The 21823-nt window shown below is 42.0% G+C and overlaps 1 protein-coding gene across 1 annotated transcript in view; it reads right to left on the bottom strand.

The window, feature by feature from the left end:
- Positions 1-517: 517 nt before the first annotated feature.
- bcl2l13.L (BCL2-like 13 (apoptosis facilitator) L homeolog) overlaps positions 518-21823 on the bottom strand; it is a 27730-nt gene continuing 6424 nt past the window's right edge. Inside the window, exons 2-7 of the mRNA XM_018240891.2 lie at positions 19868-20011; positions 19015-19122; positions 16750-16906; positions 14808-14877; positions 13931-14074; positions 518-2798 (exon numbers count right to left, since the gene is read on the bottom strand). Coding sequence (XP_018096380.1) covers positions 2049-2798; positions 13931-14074; positions 14808-14877; positions 16750-16906; positions 19015-19122; positions 19868-19973 — 1335 coding nt within the window. The 5' untranslated portion in view covers positions 19974-20011 and the 3' untranslated portion in view covers positions 518-2048. The remainder of the gene's footprint in view (positions 2799-13930; positions 14075-14807; positions 14878-16749; positions 16907-19014; positions 19123-19867; positions 20012-21823) is intronic.

The following is a 21823-nucleotide window of genomic DNA, read 5'->3' as shown; positions in this document are numbered from 1 at the left end:
TTATTGCTACTTTTTTATTCCTCATCTTTCTATTCCGGCCTCTCCTATTCATATTCCAGTCTCTTATTCAAATCAGTGCATGGTTTCTATGGTAATATGGACCCTAGCAACGGAATTGCAAACTGCTGAGCTGCTGAAAAAATAGCTAAATAACTCAAAAACCACAAATAATAAAAAATGAAAACCAATTGCAAATAGTCTCAGAATATCCCTCCCTACAGCATACTAACAGTTAATTTAAAGGTGAACTACCCCTGTCAAGAGTAAAGTTCCCCTTTACATTAACCGACTCCAGCCCAATCGGAGTCACAGAAATGTTTTTCCCTTAGATATCTATAAATAGTGATCATATCCCCCCTTATCTGCCCTTTCCCCAGATAACGAATCCGAACTTGACCCGCCTTCCCCCATAACCGAGTCCCTTCCATTCCCTTTATGAGCTTAGTTGTTCTTCTCTGTACTTGGAAAATGAAAGCCAAGTCCTGTTCTCTGCCAAATAAAAACACAGGGTCCAACGTGGGGAAAATATCAACATATTTATAAAGTGATCACATCATCTCCAGGTCCAGACAAGATCATTTATATGACAGTTAATGGCACAGAGGTTTTTAAGCCCATTTTACCCCTCCCCCCCCCCCTTTCCTGCTAGACGTGCCTACAGTTCAGTCCCTTAATAAACCCACCCAGCAGCTCAGGGGTTAAAAAAATACAATTGTTATTTTGTCATTAATAAAATAATATGTGAATCAATGTTTGCAGTGATCCATGCCCAATACCCATCTCATTACAAATTGAATCCGGTAGAGATACAAATAGAACTGAACCCCACGGGGAGACAGTTACACCCCCTGCACAGCTTTGTAGTGAATTGTGGGGCCCCAGGGCAGTCAGATTAACTACGAGCAATGGCCAGCAGGGGGCACTAGAATGTGGCAGTAGATAACGGGGCCCCTGGCATTGCCCTACACAAATATTGCAACTTCCTGCAGGGATCAGCCGGCACATTTACAATGAAATCTTTTAAGTCCTTGGGAGATTTTTCTCTGGGCACTCTGATTGGCTACAGCACCCCAGGTTGCAAGGGGCCACAGCAGCGAGTATAAGGGCCTATATACTGGCCGACCCAAAATGGAAAACAAATAGGAGCGGCTCTTCTCTCTCTTTCGGATTTTTAGGTCACAGGCCAACTTCCCCTTTAAAAAAATATATAATTTAAGTCTGAACAAACTTCCCTGACTCCTTTATGAGCCAATGGGGAGTCAAGCGCTGGCCAAAAACTACCCATGAGCACAAGGGGCAAATCACTGCGTCCCTTTAACTGGCCTGCCTACTCGGCAGCCACGCCCCTCACTGTGACTGACAGTTTTTCAGTGTGTGCATAGGGGTATGGCCCATAACTGCCAGACATGATGCCGCTGACACTTAATAGAAGCAATTGCATACAGACTGGCAGCTGCTTGGCACCCATTTATGCCAGGGGGATTTTCCTTAAATAAAAAATTCCATGTTTGAGGGGTTCCACGTGCCCAATCATTAGTGTTCCCCTAAATCCATATTTTGTTTAGTTTTAGTGCCATTTTAGTGTTCTGTACCAGCCCTACTGGGATTACACTGCCTCTTCTGATCTGCTGAGCTTTTTGGGTGGGTGGGTGATGGGTTAAATGCCCGAGTTCATCCTAAACATTTCAACAAGTCTCCCTGAATTATTAATTGTACCCCAAATTTTGCCATTGGACTTTTTTTTTTGCATAAAAGGCCCACAAGCAGATAACAGCTGTATAAAACTGCTACTGGTACCAAAGCAATACATCTGAGGCTCACTGGTGCAGTGATTATCTCCAGCATAGAGGCCTTTGCACCCCTATAGTGATTAAGAATTACCACCCCAAATTAGAAGAGGCCTCTACTCGCGGAGACCCGGCTGTTTAATAGGAGAGTGCCGCTGGCCGGTGCAGTTGGGAAAAGAGCAATTATTTGTGTATAGGAAGGAGCCGACCACAGGTTTGGAGGCAGAGGGGAAAGAGAATGGTCTCCCGCCCTACGACAAGCTACTTCTTCCTTAGCGCCACCACCATTCCTACGGCTACTGCCAAGATGGCGACCGCTGCAGCGCCTCCGTATAACAAGATCGACTTCCCCTCGGGGAGCAGAACCGGCTTCTCTTCTCCCGATCCAGAACTTGGAGGCAGAAGCTGGGACGCGGGAGGTGGGATCTTGCCTGTATCGAACGGAGTTGGCGGGGGGCTCTCTTCTTTTGCCTCCTCGGAGGGGGGCGCGGGTTCCTTCTGCAACTGTCCCTGTATGGGGGGCTCCTCTGTTGGAGGCTCAGGCTTGGGAGCGGGTGGAGTCGGGCTGCGTCTCTCTTCCACCAGAGCAGACTCTGAGGTCTCTAAGATAGTGGAGGCGAAAGCAGAGTCGGTCAGAAGGACGTCTCTATGTTCCACCATGATGTCCTCCACTTGGCCAACCACCGACGCCTCCTCTATAACCTCAGCGATCTCCTCCTTCTCCACGTGGACAATGTCGGAATTGGAGGAGTTGTTTTCACTCCGCTCTTCTCCGCCCCCGTTGCTGTCCAAGCTCTTGAGTTCTTCGGGGTCCATGACCACCTGCTGCCAGGACTCTGGCCCAAGGGAAGTGGGCAAGCTCTCCGTTTGCCAAGACGAGGAGACGGCCAAGCTCTCCGGGGGGCTCACTTGCTCCGAGTTATCGCTGGTCAGGATGTAGATGTCGTTACTGTCCTCAGCAATGAGACCCTGGACGTCTTCTTCCTCCGAGTCCAAGCTGAACACTGTGCCCTGGGGTCAGAGAAGGGGGCAACGGGAACACACGGGGGGGGGCAACGGGAATACACGGGGTGGCAAAGTCAGGGAGAGGAAAAAACAAAAAAAGTTAATGTATTATTCAGCGATTATTGTAATAAAATACAAAAGAGACAAATTAGATTGTAAATTATATTCTTATAATACACAAAAGCCATGAATATCTTGTAAACTATATCCTAATAAACGGTGACAAGTGATGTCATCAGTTATAAACGGTAAGTAGTGATGTCATTTCTGTCACATGACTCACTGAAACTTGTGTATTATAATAAATAAAGTATATGAGGATATTAGAAGTTTTTCGGCCTCGTGTTTTTATATGGCCATGGAACGCCTCGGTAACTTATAATATCCTTATTATTTACAAGAGGGAGTACTTTATTCACAATATCAACGGGGACTTGAATTCACCTAAAAGAGCTGAACGGTTTCTTTTCCACTGCAATGAGCTCTAATAACCAGGAAAATCCGTTTAATGGGGCAAGAGCTCCCCTTAGTGGCCAAAGTTGTCTCTGCAGTCTTATTACACTGCCTGTCCTATATTTTGGCTATGGTTAAACAGTTGGTTCGCCTTTAAGTTAAGTTTTAGTTAAATTTCTAAGCAACTTTTCAATTGGTCTTCATTGTTTAGTTTTCAGTTTTTTTTTTATTTGCCTTTTTCTTTTGACGCTTTCCAGCTTTTAAATGGGGGTCGCCGACCCCATCTAATAAACAAATGCTCTGTAAGGCTACAAATGTATTGTTAAATTTTGCTGTGGTGTATGCCTCCACTTTTTTTAAAAAAAAAGTGATTAAAGTCACAGATGTCTTATTCAAAGAGGATAAAGAATTATTATACACAGTAGTCATATCCCAAAGTACCCTCAGTCCAAGGGTTGTACATATTTAAATAATTTCAAAAGGCAAAAATCGGGAAAGACTTACTTACTAAGACGGAGCCCAAATATTATAAAAAAAACTAAATTAGGACATACTCTAGCCTGACACATTTCGTGCATGGGCGCTTATTACCTATGAGTAAGTGCCCACCTTTGGCACGAAAAGCATCAGGCTAGAGTATGTCCTAATAAAGTTTTTTTCATTTTTATAATATTTTGGGCTCCTTCTTCACGAACACTAAGTCTTTCCAGATTTTTGCCTTTTACAAATGTATTGTTAATGCTACTTTTTATTACTCCTCTTTCTATTCAGGCCTCTCCTATTCATGTTCCAGTTTCTTATTTAAATCAATGCATGGTTGCTAGGGGAACTTGGACCCTAGCTACCAGATTGCTGAAACAAGAGAGCTGCTGAATAAAAAGCTAAATAACTGGGGGGAAAAAACGCAAATAAAAAAAATGAAAAGCAAATCATACTTAAAGGCAAACAACCCCTTTTATTGAACTGGGCAAATATAAAACAGGATCAAGATAATGATTATTAGCACTGCTTGCCCTTCAGACTTTTACCCTACTTTTCTCTAAGCTGTTAAGATTGCAAGCTCTGCAGGACAGGTACCTGCTCCCTCATTTCCCTTGACATGCTTCAGATTCCTCCTCCTTTTTCTTTTTTTTTTTAACTTTCGCCACTGTCTATATTTGTGTCTTGTTCCAACCTTTGTCCCCAGTTTGTACTACTGTATATTGCCGCAGCCACATGTAAAGATTCATATACACGTTCCCTAGCGACCAGTTTAAATTCTAAACTACAGAGACACAAAGCAAATAAAAAAAAAACCCCATAAACCCACATAAATATCACTTTTCAATCCATATCAGGATTACACAATCACCCTGCATGACACTAAAGGTGAATGTTAAGGTTTACTTCCCCTTTAAATACAGCATTCCTGTAGCAGAGCAAGTTTTGGGGATCGATTACGGCTCCTGTTGAGTTGTGAGCATTGGAGAGCGTCCCTAATATCTGGCAGCCTGGAGACACAATGCCCTGAGGGCTTCTAATCACAGCACAAGAGCTGAGCACTTCCCATTCCCTTTAGAGGCAGCTGATTGGTTGTAAAGTGCAGACCAGCCTCCCAGGAGCCAGAGCTCAGAGATGAGAGTGCATTTTATTTTCTTGTTGGCCCCAGGGACCAATCAAGAGCCAGTGCATGAGTAACTGTTTGTTTTTGTGTATCATGCCACCAATGAGACTGTGGGTACTACCAGTAATTACGCCCGTGGGGCTCCTACTAGAACTGCCCTATCATGCTTCTTAAAGGGGCTGTGCTCCTTTGAGTTAACTGTTAGTATGATGTAGAGAGGGATATTCTGAGACAATTTGCAATTGGTTTTCATTTTTTATTATTTGTGGTTTTTGATTTATTTCGCTTTTTATTCAGCAGCTCTCCAGTTTGCAATTTCAGCCATCTGGTTGCTAGGGTCCTAATTCCCCTAGCAACCATGCGTTGATGTGAATAAGAGACTGGAATATGAATAGGAGAGGCCTGAATAGAAAGAAGAGTAATAAAAAGTAGCAATAACAATACTAGGAATGCACTAAATGCCGAATCCCCAAATTCTTGGTGAAAGATTCGGCTGAATACCGAAGTGAATCCTAATTTGCATATGCAAATTAGGGTTGGGAAGGGGAAAACTTTTTTACTTCCCGCACATAATTTGCATATTCGGTTCGGCCGAAACCGAATCCTGCTGAAAAAGGCCGAATCCCAAACCGAATCCTGATTGTTTAGTGATTCGCATCACTACACAATACATTTGTAGCCTTACAGAGCGTTCGGTTTTTAGATGGGGTCAGTGACCCCCTCCGGGGGAAAGCTGGAAAGAGTCAGAAGAAGAAGAAAAAAATTATAAAAAATAATGAAGACCAATTGAAAAGTTGCTCAGAATTAGCCGTTCTATAACATACTAAAAGTTAACTTAAAGGTGAACCACCCCTTTACGATGGCACAGCCATGTGGCCGGTTAGAGGGCCCCATTAGAAGACGTCGGGGCCACCACCACTTTACTTAGGGTCAATAACTCAATTGTAATTGGCTGGGAATGGACAGAACGTGTTGGCTTATACTATATTTCCTATAGAACACGAGTGCAGGAGATAATAAGTATAAGAGAACGCATGCAGGATCCCCACTGGAGGGCGCTGTGTGCATAGTAGAAAGACCAGGCCTGGGGCCACAGGGAGGAGCTACAATTGAGTCATTCTGCTGTTTCTCCGCTATTGATATTTATTATAAAATTCCCCCCCGAGGGTAAAATTCCAATAAAAAGCCAAACCAGCCGGGTGGGATCAGAGATAAAGATCCTAAAGTCTGTGGAATGTCAGAATAAGACAGAGCAATATCCGCACTGTATGAACTACAACTCCCAGCATTAGACAAGTAGTTGAGTAACAGTGCAAAGCTCCTATATTCCCAAATGTAAGACTAAAATGAACATTTACCTGCGCTCCTGCCATGAAGCTCCGTCTCCCTGACGCTCTCAGCAGCGATTGACCCCAAAGCAGCCAATGTGGGAGGAGCCTCTCTGCTTAACCCCTCAACTGCCAGCGGGAGGCGGTACATTCCTGTGCACTGGGCTTGAGGCAACAACTGCCATAATGACTCCCATTTAACTTTAACCCCCCACCCCCAGGCGCTGCTGGCCGTACTGGAATGACAAGTCTCAACCAGAGAAACCGGCTCCTACCCTGACCCTTAACCCAGAAAGGCCCAAAAGCAACAATTTCCCATCATGCTTTGTAAATAGCCCTTATCCTGCACTTTCTATAAGGTTATACAAGGGACAGACACAGCAATCTGTATATGGAACTACAGCTTCCAGCAACAACTGAGACTCAGGAGGAATGCTGGGAATTGTAGTTCTGCAACACCGGGTGACCCTCAGATTGCTTCTCTCTCTGATCTATCAGGTCTGCATCATTATCACATGGGCGTTATCAGCCCCATGTGGCTGATTGTGGCCCCCCAGTAGGACGAGCTCTAAAGGAACAGGAAAGGCCAAGTTAAGCCTCTTTAAAACATTTAAATCAAGTTCTCTTATACATCTATAGTTTATCCGACTTTCTTAACCTTGGGCCCCAGATGGACTACAACTCCCAGCATTCTATAACACACAATCGAGGTTGTGGGAGTTGTAGTCCAACATAATTACCAAAGGTAAACTCTCCCTTTACAGAGGATGAGCCAGGAATTGAGGTGGGTAGATAAGAATTAGAACCTCATTGTCCCCAAGCTGAGCCTCTCTAGATATATTATAAATAATAGAAGTTGTGTTGTTCAACACCTGTGTGTGTGTGTGTGAGGCTTGAGAAAGGCGAGACGAAGCCTGAAACATTGTCTGGTTGTCTGACCAAATTAATTCAACTTGTCACTTTTTACAACACAGAGGTATTTTTTCTATATTGAACTACAACTCCCCGAACTACAACTCCCAGCACCCCCTACCAGTTTTAGTCTTACTATTATACACATGGCAGATATATAAACTGAACTAAACAAAACTATCCAATGATTCACCCACTTGACTTATATACTTATTATACTTATACTTATATTATACTTATTATATTATACTTATATTATACTTATATTTATTATATTATACTTATTATACTTATACTTATTATATTATACTTATTATACTTATACTTATTATACTTATACTTATTATACTTATTATATTTATACTTATATTATACTTATACTTATATTATACTTATTATATTATACTTATATTATACTTATATTTATTATATTATACTTATTATACTTATACTTATTATACTTATTATATTATACTTATTATACTTATTATACTTATACTTATTATACTTATACTTATTATACTTATTATATTTATACTTATATTATACTTATACTTATATTATACTTATTATATTATACTTATATTATACTTATATTTATTATATTATACTTATTATATTTATACTTATATTATACTTATACTTATATTATACTTATATTATACTTATATTATACTTATATTTATTATATTATACTTATTATATTTATACTTATATTATACTTATACTTATATTATACTTATTATATTATACTTATATTATACTTATATTTATTATATTATACTTATTATACTTATACTTATTATATTATACTTATTATACTTATTATACTTATACTTATTATACTTATACTTATTATACTTATTATATTTATACTTATATTATACTTATACTTATATTATACTTATTATATTATACTTATATTATACTTATATTTATTATATTATACTTATTATATTTATACTTATATTATACTTATACTTATATTATACTTATTATATTATACTTATATTATACTTATATTTATTATATTATACTTATTATACTTATACTTATTATACTTATTATATTATACTTATTATACTTATTATACTTATTATATTATACTTATTATACTTATTATATTATACTTATTATACTTATTATATTTATACTTATATTATACTTATTATACTTATATTATACTTATTATATTTATACTTATTATATTATACTTATTTTATACTTATTATATTTATACTTATATTTATACTTATACTTATTATATTATACTTATTCTTATTATACTTATTCTTATTATACTTATTCTTATTATACTTATTCTTATTATACTTATTCTTATTATACTTATTATATTTATACTTATTATATTTATACTTATTATATTTATACTTATTATATTTATACTTATTATATTTATACTTATTATATTTATACTTATTATATTTATACTTATACTTATACTTATTCTTATTATACTTATTATACTTATTATATTATACTTATTATATTTATATTATACTTATATTTATATTATACTTATTATATTTATACTTATTATATTTATACTTATTATACTTATTATATTATACTTATACTTATATTATACTTATTCTTATTATACTTATTATATTTATACTTATACTTATATTATACTTATTATATTTATACTTATACTTATTATATTTATACTTATTATACTTATTATATTATACTTATACTTATATTATACTTATTCTTATTATACTTATTATATTTATACTTATACTTATATTATACTTATTATATTTATACTTATACTTATATTATACTTATTATATTTATACTTATACTTATTATATTTATACTTATTATACTTATACTTATTCTTATTATACTTATTTTACTTATTATATTATACTTATTATATTTATATTATACTTATTATATTTATATTATACTTATTATATTTATACTTATTATAATTATATTTATACTTATTATATTTATACTTATTATATTTATACTTATTATATTTATACTTATTATATTTATACTTATTATATTTATACTTATTATATTTATACTTATACTTATTATACTTATTCTTATTATACTTATTATACTTATTATACTTATTCTTATTATATTTATACTTCTTACACACTTTCCAGAGGGACAGCCCTTGCCTTACTACACACTCTATTCCACGCACAGCCCCCTCCCATGATACAGGTATGGTATCCGTTATCTAGAAAGCTCCAAATAACGGAATGGCCGTCTCCCACAGACTCCATTTTATCCAAATTTTTCAAAATGATTTCCCTTTTCTGTGCAATAATAAAACAGTCGCTTGACTTAAGGTATGGAGATCCAAATTACAGAAAGATCCATTATCCAGAAAACCCCAGGTCCCAAGCATTCTGGATAACAGGTCCCATACCTGTACAAGATATCTTACAAATCATCTCACAGTTACTATACACAATATAGTTAACTCCATCCCCCAACACTGTCTTGCCTTACTACAGACACTATCCCAGTCACTTGCCATGCCCCCATCTTGCCTTACTACACGCACAACTCCTTCTTCTAACACTATCTTGCCTTACTACACACACAACTCCTTCTTCTAACACTATCTAGACTTACTACACACACAACTCCTGCTTCTAATACTATCTAGCCTTACTACACACAAAACTCCTTCTTCTAACACTATCTAGCCTTACTACACACACAACTCCTTCTTCTAACACTATCTAGCCTTACTACACACACAACTCCTTCTTCTAACACTATCTAGCCTTACTACACACACACACAACTCCTTCTTCTAACACTATCTTGCCTTACTACACACACACACACACACACACACAACTCCTTCTTCTAACACTATCTTGCCTTACTACACACACACAACTCCTTCTAACTCTATCTTGCTTTACTACACACACAACTCCTTCTTCTAACACTATCTAGCCTTACTACACACACAACTCCTTCTTCTAACACTATCTAGCCTTACTACACACACACAACTCGTTCTTCTAACACGATCTTGCCTTACTACACACACACACACACAACTCCTTCTAACACTATCTTGCCTTACTACACACACACACACAACTCCTTCTAACACTATCTTGCCTTACTACACACACACAACTCCTTCTTCTAACACTATCTTGCCTTACTACACACACACACACACACAACTCCTTCTTCTAACTCTATCTTGCTTTACTACACACACAACTCCTTCTTCTAACACTATCTAGCCTTACTACACACACAACTCCTTCTTCTAACACAATCTTGCCTTACTACACACACACAAATCCTTCTTCTAACACGATCTTGCCTTACTACACACACAACTCCTTCTAACATGATCTTGCCTTACTACACACACTATCTCACTGCCAGACCCCTCTACCCCTGATACCAACATTATCCCACATCCACAGCCCCTATCATAAAACTATCCTGCCCAACTACACACATTATACCACACACAACTCCTTCTTCTTACACAATCTTCCCTTACTACACACATAACGCCTTCTTCTAACACTATGTTGCCTTACTACACACACTATCCCAATTCCAGCCCCTTGCCTGACACCTTCTCGCTTTACTACACACCATATCCCATAGGACAAATGACAGGAATAAATCCTCTATTAGAATTATAGACCCCGTTATTTCCCAGGATAAAGTCGGGACCATCATTACCCGGTGCCCAAGGGACGTGGCATAATCCTGTATAACTGAGGCTTCTCTTACCGGGCAGAGCACTGGTGATTTCCAGACGAGACGGGTATGAGCAGCGCACGGTGGAGCACGGAGGAGCAGCGGGGAGTCGGAGAGGCTCGGGGACGAGCACAAATCTCACACAGAGAACACGGGGCACGAGCTCAGCGACCCACTTTTGTTTACACTGGGACTGGGCTGCAGGGCAAATAGCAAAGCCGTGCCAAGTCAGTGCTGGGAAATGAAGCAGAGGGAGCCACGCAAGAGCTGAGACTGGCAAGGTCTCCCATGACAACAGAGGGCACATGGATCCAGCTCAGTGTTGCACAACACACATTCCCTGCCCACTGCCAGCTGTACCCTCTCTATGGGCATCAGGATAAGAATAGGAAAGGCTCCCTCAGCAACGGGAAAGGGCAAATCTGCACCCACACTGGCATTTTTGAAGCTGCAACTCTGACTGACACCAGTTTCTTGCTTATAGTTCTCTCTACCCTCCAGCCTGGAACAACAGCCAATCAGCAATTAGCTTTCTGAAAACAAGAGGAGTTGCACGTGTGAAAGCTTCTCTCCCATTCGCTAAAGTAACTGAGAAATAATGAAATATCAGAAAGTTGCAGTAAGTGCAGTTAATCCGGGGTAAGACACTGCCTGTTGGCCCGGCCAATCTCAACCATGTTGGCAGCTACTGACCCAGGGCCAAAATGAGGTTAAACAGGGACCCATCAGTAACCCTGGGGCCACACACTATTAAGTTAGCAGGGCCCTCTCCCATAATGGGGTGATTATTTTTCAGCCCAATAAACGCCCCTGTCCTGACCACTCCCCAATTATGCCAAAACGTAACCTATGATCCTCCAAACCCCTCCCATTCCACACAAGTACCAGCACATAATTCACCCTTGCCTGGCCCTCTACCCCCCCCATGTGTATCTGGTTGGGCACAGTTAGATATTGATGGCACTGGCAGGGAAACCTTAAAGGGGAGGTTGTGCATGGATACTCTATGATCTGATAAGCTGCGGCACCACTGATTGGATCAGCCCCATTTGCACCACCACAGATTTGCTCTGATGTCATTAGAGGGGACTTTCAGCATTCGCAAAATACTACCAGATTGTAAGCTCGCGGGGCAAGTGTTACCCCTCATAATAAAACATTAATGTATGTTAAAGGAAAACTATACCCCTCATAAATATATATTCCAGTTTGATAAGATTCTTGAATATGCCACTTAGTTTGATATAAACTGTATAATCTGTTGCTCAAGTATTCATGTTGGGGGTATAGTTTTTCTTTAACCCTACACATACACCTCCTACAGTCTCCAAATGATACAGTTTAGTCTCTACCCTGGTTCCAGCCGGGTGCCCTCTGGGTACAGCATCACCCCATTTCATATGCCCACTGCACTCTATCAAACTGCCAGCACTCACAGCTTAGCCTTGTGCACTCACAGTTTAGCCTCAAGCACCCACAGTTTACGCACCCACAGTTTAGCCTCACGCACCCACAGTTTAGCCTCACGCACCCACAGTTTAGCCTCACGTACTTAACATTTCTGGGGTGTCCCCCACCCATTATCCCCCTCTCACTCCTGCTACTGCCCTGAACTACAGGTTGGATCTCTATTTCTGACAGTCTTGTCTGTTTCTGCCCTTTGTGCCCAATGACCTAGAGACTCGGACATCCCAGGAGACATCACTCGCCACAAACCCTCTGTCACTTACCCTCCATCTCCAGCTTCTCCATGTTCTCTCCTGGCACTTGTTGTGCCGGTCCCTATTTACCTGCTCGTGCCCAGTCTGTCTTTAATGAAACCTTCATCCCATTAACCATGGGGGTGCCAACTTGTTAGGTGCCACTAGTCTTTATCCCCTACCCTAGTCCAGCACTCCTATTCTTTTAAAAGTACAGCGGCCCAGGGTACTCGCCAAACCTATACATGCCCACCATCCACCCAGTCTCTGAGCCACTCACATCCAGGTACCAGTCCCCATAGCATCACTGCTGTCCCCCCTTGTCAGTAAATAATAAACTCCAGAGCCTCCATCATGAGCCCCCCACACAATTAAATTAGTAGGGCCCTGCCAACAAGTAGAATGGGGCCCGAGGGGACAACAATGGCTCCGCACACACAGCAACACCCATGATCTGCCCACTGATTCCCACAAGCTCTGCCTCCTTTCTGACTCAAGAATCTCACTATTGCATCTGCCAAGGGGTCCCTGACTGTAGTAGCCCCTGTACCCTGATAACCGCATAATGGGTTTGAAAAGGGTTTGAATGATCAGCAAAAGTGGCAATAGCTAGCTTTAGATTTTATTGGGGCTCATTTACTGCATTTGGGCAGTAACTCATAGCAACCAATCAGTGATTCGCTTTTTTCAGCTAAGTGCAGGATGAGCACTGAAAGCAATCATCTGATTGGCTGCCATTCGTTACAGCCCAGAAGCAAATTTTCCCAATGTTTATAAATGAGTCCCAGTATCAGGTCATAATCATCCGGCAACTATATCTGACCACTTAGGGGTTAACTTGTCGCCCAAGTCAGCAGTGGCGCCACTCCTGTGCCTTTAACAACTGGGCATAACCCGAGCAGATGGCATAATGGGAATTAATCTGTGGCAGTGAGAGTGGAGTTATCAGGAGGGGATTGGGCACATATTGGACATCTGTCCTGCGGAGCATGAGCCGCCCTAATCCTCCAGGGAACGACCCCCCCCTCTCTGCTCATCTGGCCACGAAGGGGGGTCTCGGCTCATTTCTACTAAGGGGAGGGGGGGGTAACAAATCAGATTCGCTAATCCTCTGCCTGGGATATAATCCCCCGGGAGCTGCACGTTGGAAATTCTCTGTGCCATGATAGGCCGGACACTTTATAAATAGAACAATACATGAGGTGCCCTGTGATTATACATGGCTGCCATGGAAAATATCCTCAGCTGATAAACAGGAGCCTGTTTAACTGTAACTATAATTATAGCTATTGCCAACGTCACTGCCCATCAGCCTGCACCTCTCTGGCTGCCGCTGAACTGCAACTCCCTACATCCCAGAGTTTACAGAGTGACATACGCAATCAGTCCCTCGGGACTTACCCATCCTCCATGCTGGATAATAAAGTCTGCAGACACCTCCTCTATATAAGAGACCCCAAGCTGGACGAGGGTCCCGAGCCGATATTGCCCGCGTCTCGTCAGATCTAGGAGAAGTCGCTGCAGCAGCACCAGAGGGGCGAGAACCTGAAAGAGGGAGACAGTCCGATCATATTGCAGGTCTACGGGGTCCCACAGGGTTTTCTAACCAGGCCAATGGGTATCTGGGCAATATTCAGACAGTCATGGCTGGCCATTAGCAAGGCCAAATGACATGAGCCAATGAGCTGCCGTTACTGAGCCATGTACAGCAGTGCAGAGACGTGGCCTGAAGGCAGGGAGGCAATAGTGATGCTGACAGATCAGCAGTGACACATAGGCAGGGAGACTCCTGGGCTTCAGGGCATTAAATCAAATCAAATTCAATGGGAGAAAGTTCAGCCCCAGAGGGAGAGGCACAGGCAGCACTAAATCCTATAACGTGGGCCCAGTTTATGAGAATGTACAGGTATTGGACCTGTTATCCAGAATACTCTGGACCTGGGGATTTCCGGAAAAAGAGATCTTTCCATATTTTGCATCTCAATATTTCTTTAGTCTACTAGAAAATCGTGTAAACATAAAATAAAGCCAATTGGCTGGTTTTGCTTCCAATGAGGATTAATTATATCTTAGTTGGGAGCAAGTACAATGTTCTGTTTTATTATTATTACAGAGAAAAAGGAAATACTTTTTTTTAAAAAATTGAATCATTCAATGAAAATGGAGTGTACGGGAGATGTGCTTCTTGTAATTCGGAGCTTTCTGGATAACAGGTTTCCAGATAACGGATCCTATACCTGTAATGGAATTGGAGAGGTTATTTATAGGGCTACTTTACCTTATTCCAGCCAGTGGTAAGTACAGTAATGAGCTCCGCTCCCTTCTGGAATTCCTCGGCCGTCAGGGTCCTGTTACAGTAAGAAAATCATTAGCTTTTCATTTCCACTTTATTTCTCAGGCACTTTGGGACTCATTGACTGGGACTCAAAGACACAGACTCTAAGAACGGGACTCTTAAGAACGGGACTCTAAGAACGGGACTCTAAGAACGGGACTCTAAGAACGGGACTCTAAGAACGGGACTCTAAGAACGGGACTCTAAGAACGGGACTCTAAGAACGGGACTCTAAGAACGGGACTCTAAGAACGGGACTCTAAGAACGGGACTCTAAGAACGGGACTCTAAGAACGGGACTCTAAGGAAAGAACGGGACTCTAAGAACGGGACTCTAAGAACGGGACTCTAAGAACGGGACTCTAAGAACGGACTCTAGAACGGGACTCTAAGAACGGGACTCTAAGAACGGGACTCTAAGAACGGGACTCTAAGAACGGGACTCTAAGAACGGGACTCTAAGAACGGGACTCTAAGAACGGGACTCTAAGAACGGGACTCTAAGAACGGGACTCTAAGAACGGGACTCTAAGAACGGGACTCTAAGAACGGGACTCTAAGAACGGGACTCTAAGAACGGGACTCTAAGAACGGACTCTAAGAACGGGACTCTAAGAACGGGACTCTAAGAACGGGACTCTAAGAACGGGACTCTAAGAACGGGACTCTAAGAACGGGACTCTAAGAACGGGACTCTAAGAACGGGACTCTAAGAACGGGACTCTAAGAAGCGGGACTCTAAGAACGGGACTCTAAGAACGGGACTCTAAGAACGGGACTCTAAGAACGGGACTCTAAGAACGGGACTCTAAGAACGGGACTCTAAGAACGGGACTCTAAGAACGGGACTCTAAGAACGGGACTCTAAGAACGGGACTCTAAGAACGGGACTCTAAGAACGGGACTCTAAGAACGGGACTCTAAGAACGGGACTCTAAGAACGGGACTCTAAGAACGGGACTCTAAGAACGGGACTCTAAGAACGGGACTCTAAGAACGGGACTCTAAGAACGGGACTCTAAGAACGGGACTCTAAGAACGGGACTCTAAGAACGGGACTCTAAGAACGGGACTCTAAGAACGGGACTCTAAGAACGGGACTCTAAGAACGGGACTCTAAGAACGGGACTCTAAGAACGGGACTCTAAGAACGGGACTCTAAGAACGGGACTCTAAGAACGGGACTCTAAGAACGGGACTCTAAGAACGGGACTCTAAGAACGGGACTCTAAGAACGGGACTCTAAGAACGGGACTCTAAGAACGGGACTCTAAGAACGGGACTCTAAGAACGGGACTCTAAGAACGGGACTCTAAGAACGGGACTCTAAGAACGGGACTCTAAGAACGGGACTCTAAGAACGGGACTCTAAGAACGGGACTCTAAGAACGGGACTCTAAGAACGGGACTCTCTCTTCTCACCCGGTAGTTTCAGGATAAAGTGTCGCTGATACAGAAATAACTGGCAGCTTCAAACTATAATGTATGGCTGAGAGTCAACACATAATACAGATATTTGGGGCAGAGAAGGGGGGGGTTAGGGTAATCTTTAATTAAGAGAGCTTTAGATAATGGTGTTACTTGCCCTTTACATTTAATATCAATAATAAGCCTACGAAGCCTAACTATAACCTGGAATAACCAAGGCACGCTGGAATGGACTGTTCATCTCACTGAGCATGTGCGGTGCCTCTGACTCCAGGTTGAGGGGGAAGCAAGATTAGAGAGCGTCCCAGTCTTAGAGAAGGTTACGGAGCCAGGGGACAGCTTAATAAGCATCGATCTGTATTGATTTAGAGTTGTGATACCTGACTAGGCTGGGAGCTGCCCTATATGATCAGTATCGCACAGAGTGGGCTCCAGTGACCCAGAAGCTGACACTTACCCACTCAGGAGACTCTCGGAGGCTTTGTCCAGCGACTCCCGGATCTCCAGGGAGAGTTTTTCGCAGAGGTGGGATAGGCACTCTTCTATAGAGGTCTCAGAGCTGGCCGGGTAGAAGACAGGGGACGTGTGCATATCAAAGCCGGTGGAAGGGAAGGCTGGAATGGAAGGAGAATGTTAGCTCCTGTGTAACACTGAAACCATATGACAAACCACTGCCCCCATCTAAACAAATGCTCTGTAAGGCTACGAATGTATTGTTATTGCTACTTTTTATTACTCCTCTTTCTCTTCAGGCCTCTCTTATTCATGATCCAGTCTCTTATTCAAATCAATGCATGGTTGCTAGGGGAATTTGGACCCTAGCAACCTGATTGCTGAAATTGCAAACTAGAGAGCTGCTGAATAAAAAGCTAAATAAACCCAGTGAACACCCCTGTAGGGGAACCCTGCACTGTCCCACTTCTTAATGATACCTGATATCAGTCAATGGGCAGACAAAGGTACACAAATATTAAGGGACATAGTAACAGATGGGGATTTAAAACACTTGGCGACACTTAGAGAAGAGTTTAGGCTGCCATGTATTGTCGCTATCTACAACTTAGGCGGGTCAGGCACGGAGATCTCTCGCTGATACACCACATTGAGGTGGGCGATATAGGGCTGATCCGATCGTGGGCCCTACGGTCCAACAATCGGATCATAATGCTGCCAACATGTGTGGTCGAATTGCGGGACCTCATCTACGAACAGATGCCGCCGTGATCCGACGGGATTTTAAACCCTGCGCGACTTTCGCCAGATATCGATCGGGAGGGCCCCACGCACGGGCTGCCAAATCGGTCTGTCAGCGGCTTTTATTGGCCCGTGTATGGCCACCATTAGGCATGCGTTTTACATCCAGTTCCCTGTTAGACCCCATAGGTATCTGAGACCTCGCTCGAGGCCACTGTCATGGTTCCATACCCTGTTGTGGGAAGCCAACCCCGATCCATTGGCTAAGATTAAAGGGAGAGGCAGAGTGAAATATCAGACCTAGAGGATGACTTGTGGGTAGAGATGCCTTAAAGCAAGTCCCAGATATTACAATGTCACTCAGGGACAGGCTTATCCAAATTAAATTCAACCGGGCCTACCTAAGGGCAGAGACACATGCTACGATTTGGGGAGATTAGTCGCCAAATAGTCGCCAAATCTCCTCTTCTTCGGGCAACTAAACCCCCGAACTGCCTTCCCGTTGGCTAAAATGTAAATCGCCGGCGGGAGGGCTCTCGGAGCGCTATGTTTTCTGAAGTCGCCTACTGAGGAAACTTCGGGCGACTTCGGAAAATGAAGCACTCCGAGTGCCATCCCGCTGGCGATTTATATTCTCGCCGACAGGAAGGCAGTTTGGGGAGATGTCGCCCGAAGAAGAGGAGATTTGTTGCCGTGCGACTAATCTACCCGAATCGCAGCCCTAACACCTCACAGGTTGGATAAACTGTACCCCCAAGTAGCAGATACAATGCCCCAAATGCAACCGAGCGGTGGGCACTTTTTTGCACGTCTGTTGGGAATGCCCAGTCATCTGGCAATTTTGCTCAGAGGTTTAAAGGTACGTTAACGAGAGTTTGCTCTCCCCAAAATGCTATGCCCGAAAATATGTTTACTCTGTGTTCTGGAAGACTTGGGTCTCTCGTCATACCAGCGGTTATGTTATCTCCAATTGTTCTATGTAAAGAAAGCCATACGGTTAAAGGGCGGGTTCAACTTTAACTTAACTTTTAGTATGTTATACAATGGCGAATTCTAAGCAACTTTTCAATTGGTCTTTATTTTTTTTATAGTTTTTGAATTATTTGCCTTTTTCTTCTGACTCTTTGCAGCTTTAAATGGGGGTCGCTGAACCCATCTAAAAAACAAACGCTCTGTACGGCTACAAGTGTATCATTATTGCTACTTTTTATTACTCATCTTTCTATTCGGGCCTCTCCTATTCCTATTCCAGTCTCTTATTCAAATCGATGCATGGTTGCTAGGGGAATTTGGACCCTAGCAACCAGACAGCTGAAATTGCAAACTGGAGAGCTGATGAATAAAAAGCTAAATAACGCAAAAACCACGAATAATACAAAATGAAAACCAATTGCAAATTGTCTCAGAATATCCCTCTCTACGTCATACTAACAGTTAATTTAAAGGTAAACAACCCCTTTAAAGGCCAATCTATTGCTCGTGGGGAGACCTTTCCACTGCCCAAGGATATATTACTAATAATACTGACCAGTCGAGATCTCATCCTCCAGCCTCTGCATCTCCTCTTCCCTCTCAGCCTTCAGCCGGTCTAGCGCCTCCTTGGGGAGGGAGGAAGTAACTGCAGCATGTTGGGCGCCTGTAGTTGTGAGAAGTAAAATGTGTGTTACCAGCTTTACCCAAAGCACCCCAATTTTACATTTCTCCGTATTTTACACTTTTCCCGTCTCTGGAAAACCTAAAACCAGGATTTGACTGTAACAAGGCATCATTAAGCCAGCAAGTGGGAGCTGCCATATAACTTAACCCCTCTCTATAGCATCGACCAGCACTATGGCTCTATGATCGGCACCTGCCTATGGACCAGCAATGCAATCTGCAGGCACAATCAGGGGTGAATTGGGATCCCCTTAATGCAGGTACAATACGGGGCTCCCTTGTGCCGACAAATCTATTTTAGGGGGTGTCTGTGCCTGGCAGTGCAAGAGAAGGAGCAGGGGGGAAGGAGCCCAGTGACTTGCATGTGGCGCATCAGTGACCCCGGAGAAGATTATCGCGGCCGACAGCCTGTCAGACCCAATCAGAAGCCAAGCAGAAAACCCAGCGAAGGGACAGGCTGCCGACAATGCAATTCATAAAGGGGATGTTTGTTAAAAGCTGCAAAGAACAAGAGATAAAGCTCAGTCTTTGAGCTCCTTTATCCCTTTATCATGAGAGCCAAGAATTCCCATTGTCATCACTGACTACAGAGCAGCCCTAAAGCCCGTTCCCAGAATTCCAGGATTATTCCGACTCATGAACAGAATCCAGACATTGAGCAGAGGGTGCAGGGTTAGGGCAGCAAAGCATCGTCCCTGGGGTGTAACAGCAGTACAGATACTCACCTGGGGCCGACGTGGGGGTCTCCTGAATGGGGAACCCCAAATAGCTGAGCACCACGTACTTGGTTTCATAGTGGAACCCAACAGGCAACGCAGTGGATGAAGCCATTAGCTTGTCACAGAGCAGAGACGGGTCCTGAGAATAAACTGCACATTTGTACAACAGGTTTAGTGCCTCTGGCATTGCAGATAGTGACAGTATTTATACATATGGGAGGAGGAGGTGCCATATTGATTCCCTTAGACAGTACAGTATGAGGGTATAGCTTATTGTGTGCCCAGAACATTCCTTCTCTGTATATTTGTATTTATACATATGGGAGGAGGAGGTGCCATATTGATTCCCTTAGACAGTACAGTATGAGGGTATAGCTTATTGTGTGCCCAGAACATTCCTTCTCTGTATATTTGTATTTATACATATGGGAGGAGGAGGTGCCATATTGATTCCCTTAGACAGTACAGTATGAGGGTATAGCTTATTGTGTGCCCAGAACATTCCTTCTCTGTATATTTGTATTTATACATATGGGAGGAGGAGGTGCCATATTGATTCCCTTAGACAGTACAGTATGAGGGTATAGCTTATTGTGTGCCCAGAACATTCCTTCTCTGTATATTTGTATTTATACATATGGGAGGAGGTGCCATATTGATTCCCTTAGACAGTACAGTATGAGGGTATAGCTTATTGTGTGCCCAGAACATTCCTTCTCTGTATATTTGTATTTATACATATGGGAGGAGGAGGTGCCATATTGATTCCCTTAGACAGTACAGTATGAGGGTATAGCTTATTGTGTGCCCAGAACATTCCTTCTCTGTATATTTGTATTTATACATATGGGAGGAGGTGCCATATTGATTCCCTTAGACAGTACAGTATGAGAGTATAGCTTATTGTGTGCCCAGAACATTCCTTCTCTGTATATTTGTATTTATACATATGGGAGGAGGGAGGTGCCATATTGATTCCCTTAGACAGTACAGTATGAGGGTATAGCTTATTGTGTGCCCAGGACATTCCTTCTCTGTATATTTGTATTTATACATATGGGAGGAGGGAGGTGCCATATTGATTCCCTTAGACAGTACAGTATGAGGGTATAGCTTATTGTGTGCCCAGAACATTCCTTCTCTGTATATTTGTATTTATACATATGAGAGGAGGTGCCAAATTGATTCCCTTAGACAGTACAGTATGAGGGTATAGATTATTGTGTGCCCAGAACATTCCTTCTCTGTATATTTGTATTTATACATATGGGAGGGAGGTGCCATATTGATTCCCTTAGTCAGTACAGTATGAGGGTATAGCTTATTGTGTGCCCAGAACATTCCTTCTCTGTATATTTGTATTTATACATATGGGTAGGGGCTGCCATGTTGCTGGTCTGGCCCTGTGATTGTCCCAGTGCACTTATTGAATATGGACTGGACCATTCTGGGGGAACCTTCTAATTTCTCCGGTTGGCTATAGATTTGTTCCAGGGGGCATTTCTCGGCAGACACTGATGCTGCAAGGGCAAAATGTTTCATATTAAAGGGAAGGAGTATGGCTAATTCTAAGCAACTTTTCAATTTGTCATTTTATTTTTATTTATATATTTATTTATTTACTCTTTGCAGACTCTTTCCAGCTTTCAAATGGGAGTCGCTGACCCCATCGAAAAAAAAAACAGGTTTCAAATGTATTGTTATTGCTACTTTTTATTAATTGTCTTTCTATTCAGACCCTCTCTTATTCATATTCCTGTTTCTTATCCAAATCAGTGCATGGTTGGTAGGGGGCTTTGGACCATAGCAACCAGATTACCAAAATCACAAACTGTTGAATAAAAACCTAATAACTTAAACACAAATAATAAAATAACAAATAAATGCAAATTTCCCCAGAATATCTATGCATCATACTAAAAGTTAACTCAAAGGCGAACAACCCTTTTAAAGGGGTTACAA

Source organism: Xenopus laevis, chromosome 3L, assembly GCF_017654675.1.
Source record: "Xenopus laevis strain J_2021 chromosome 3L, Xenopus_laevis_v10.1, whole genome shotgun sequence".
NCBI lineage: Eukaryota > Metazoa > Chordata > Amphibia > Anura > Pipidae > Xenopus > Xenopus laevis.
Note: the sequence above shows the minus strand (reverse complement) of the source record. Positions and strands in the feature narration are given on the sequence as shown.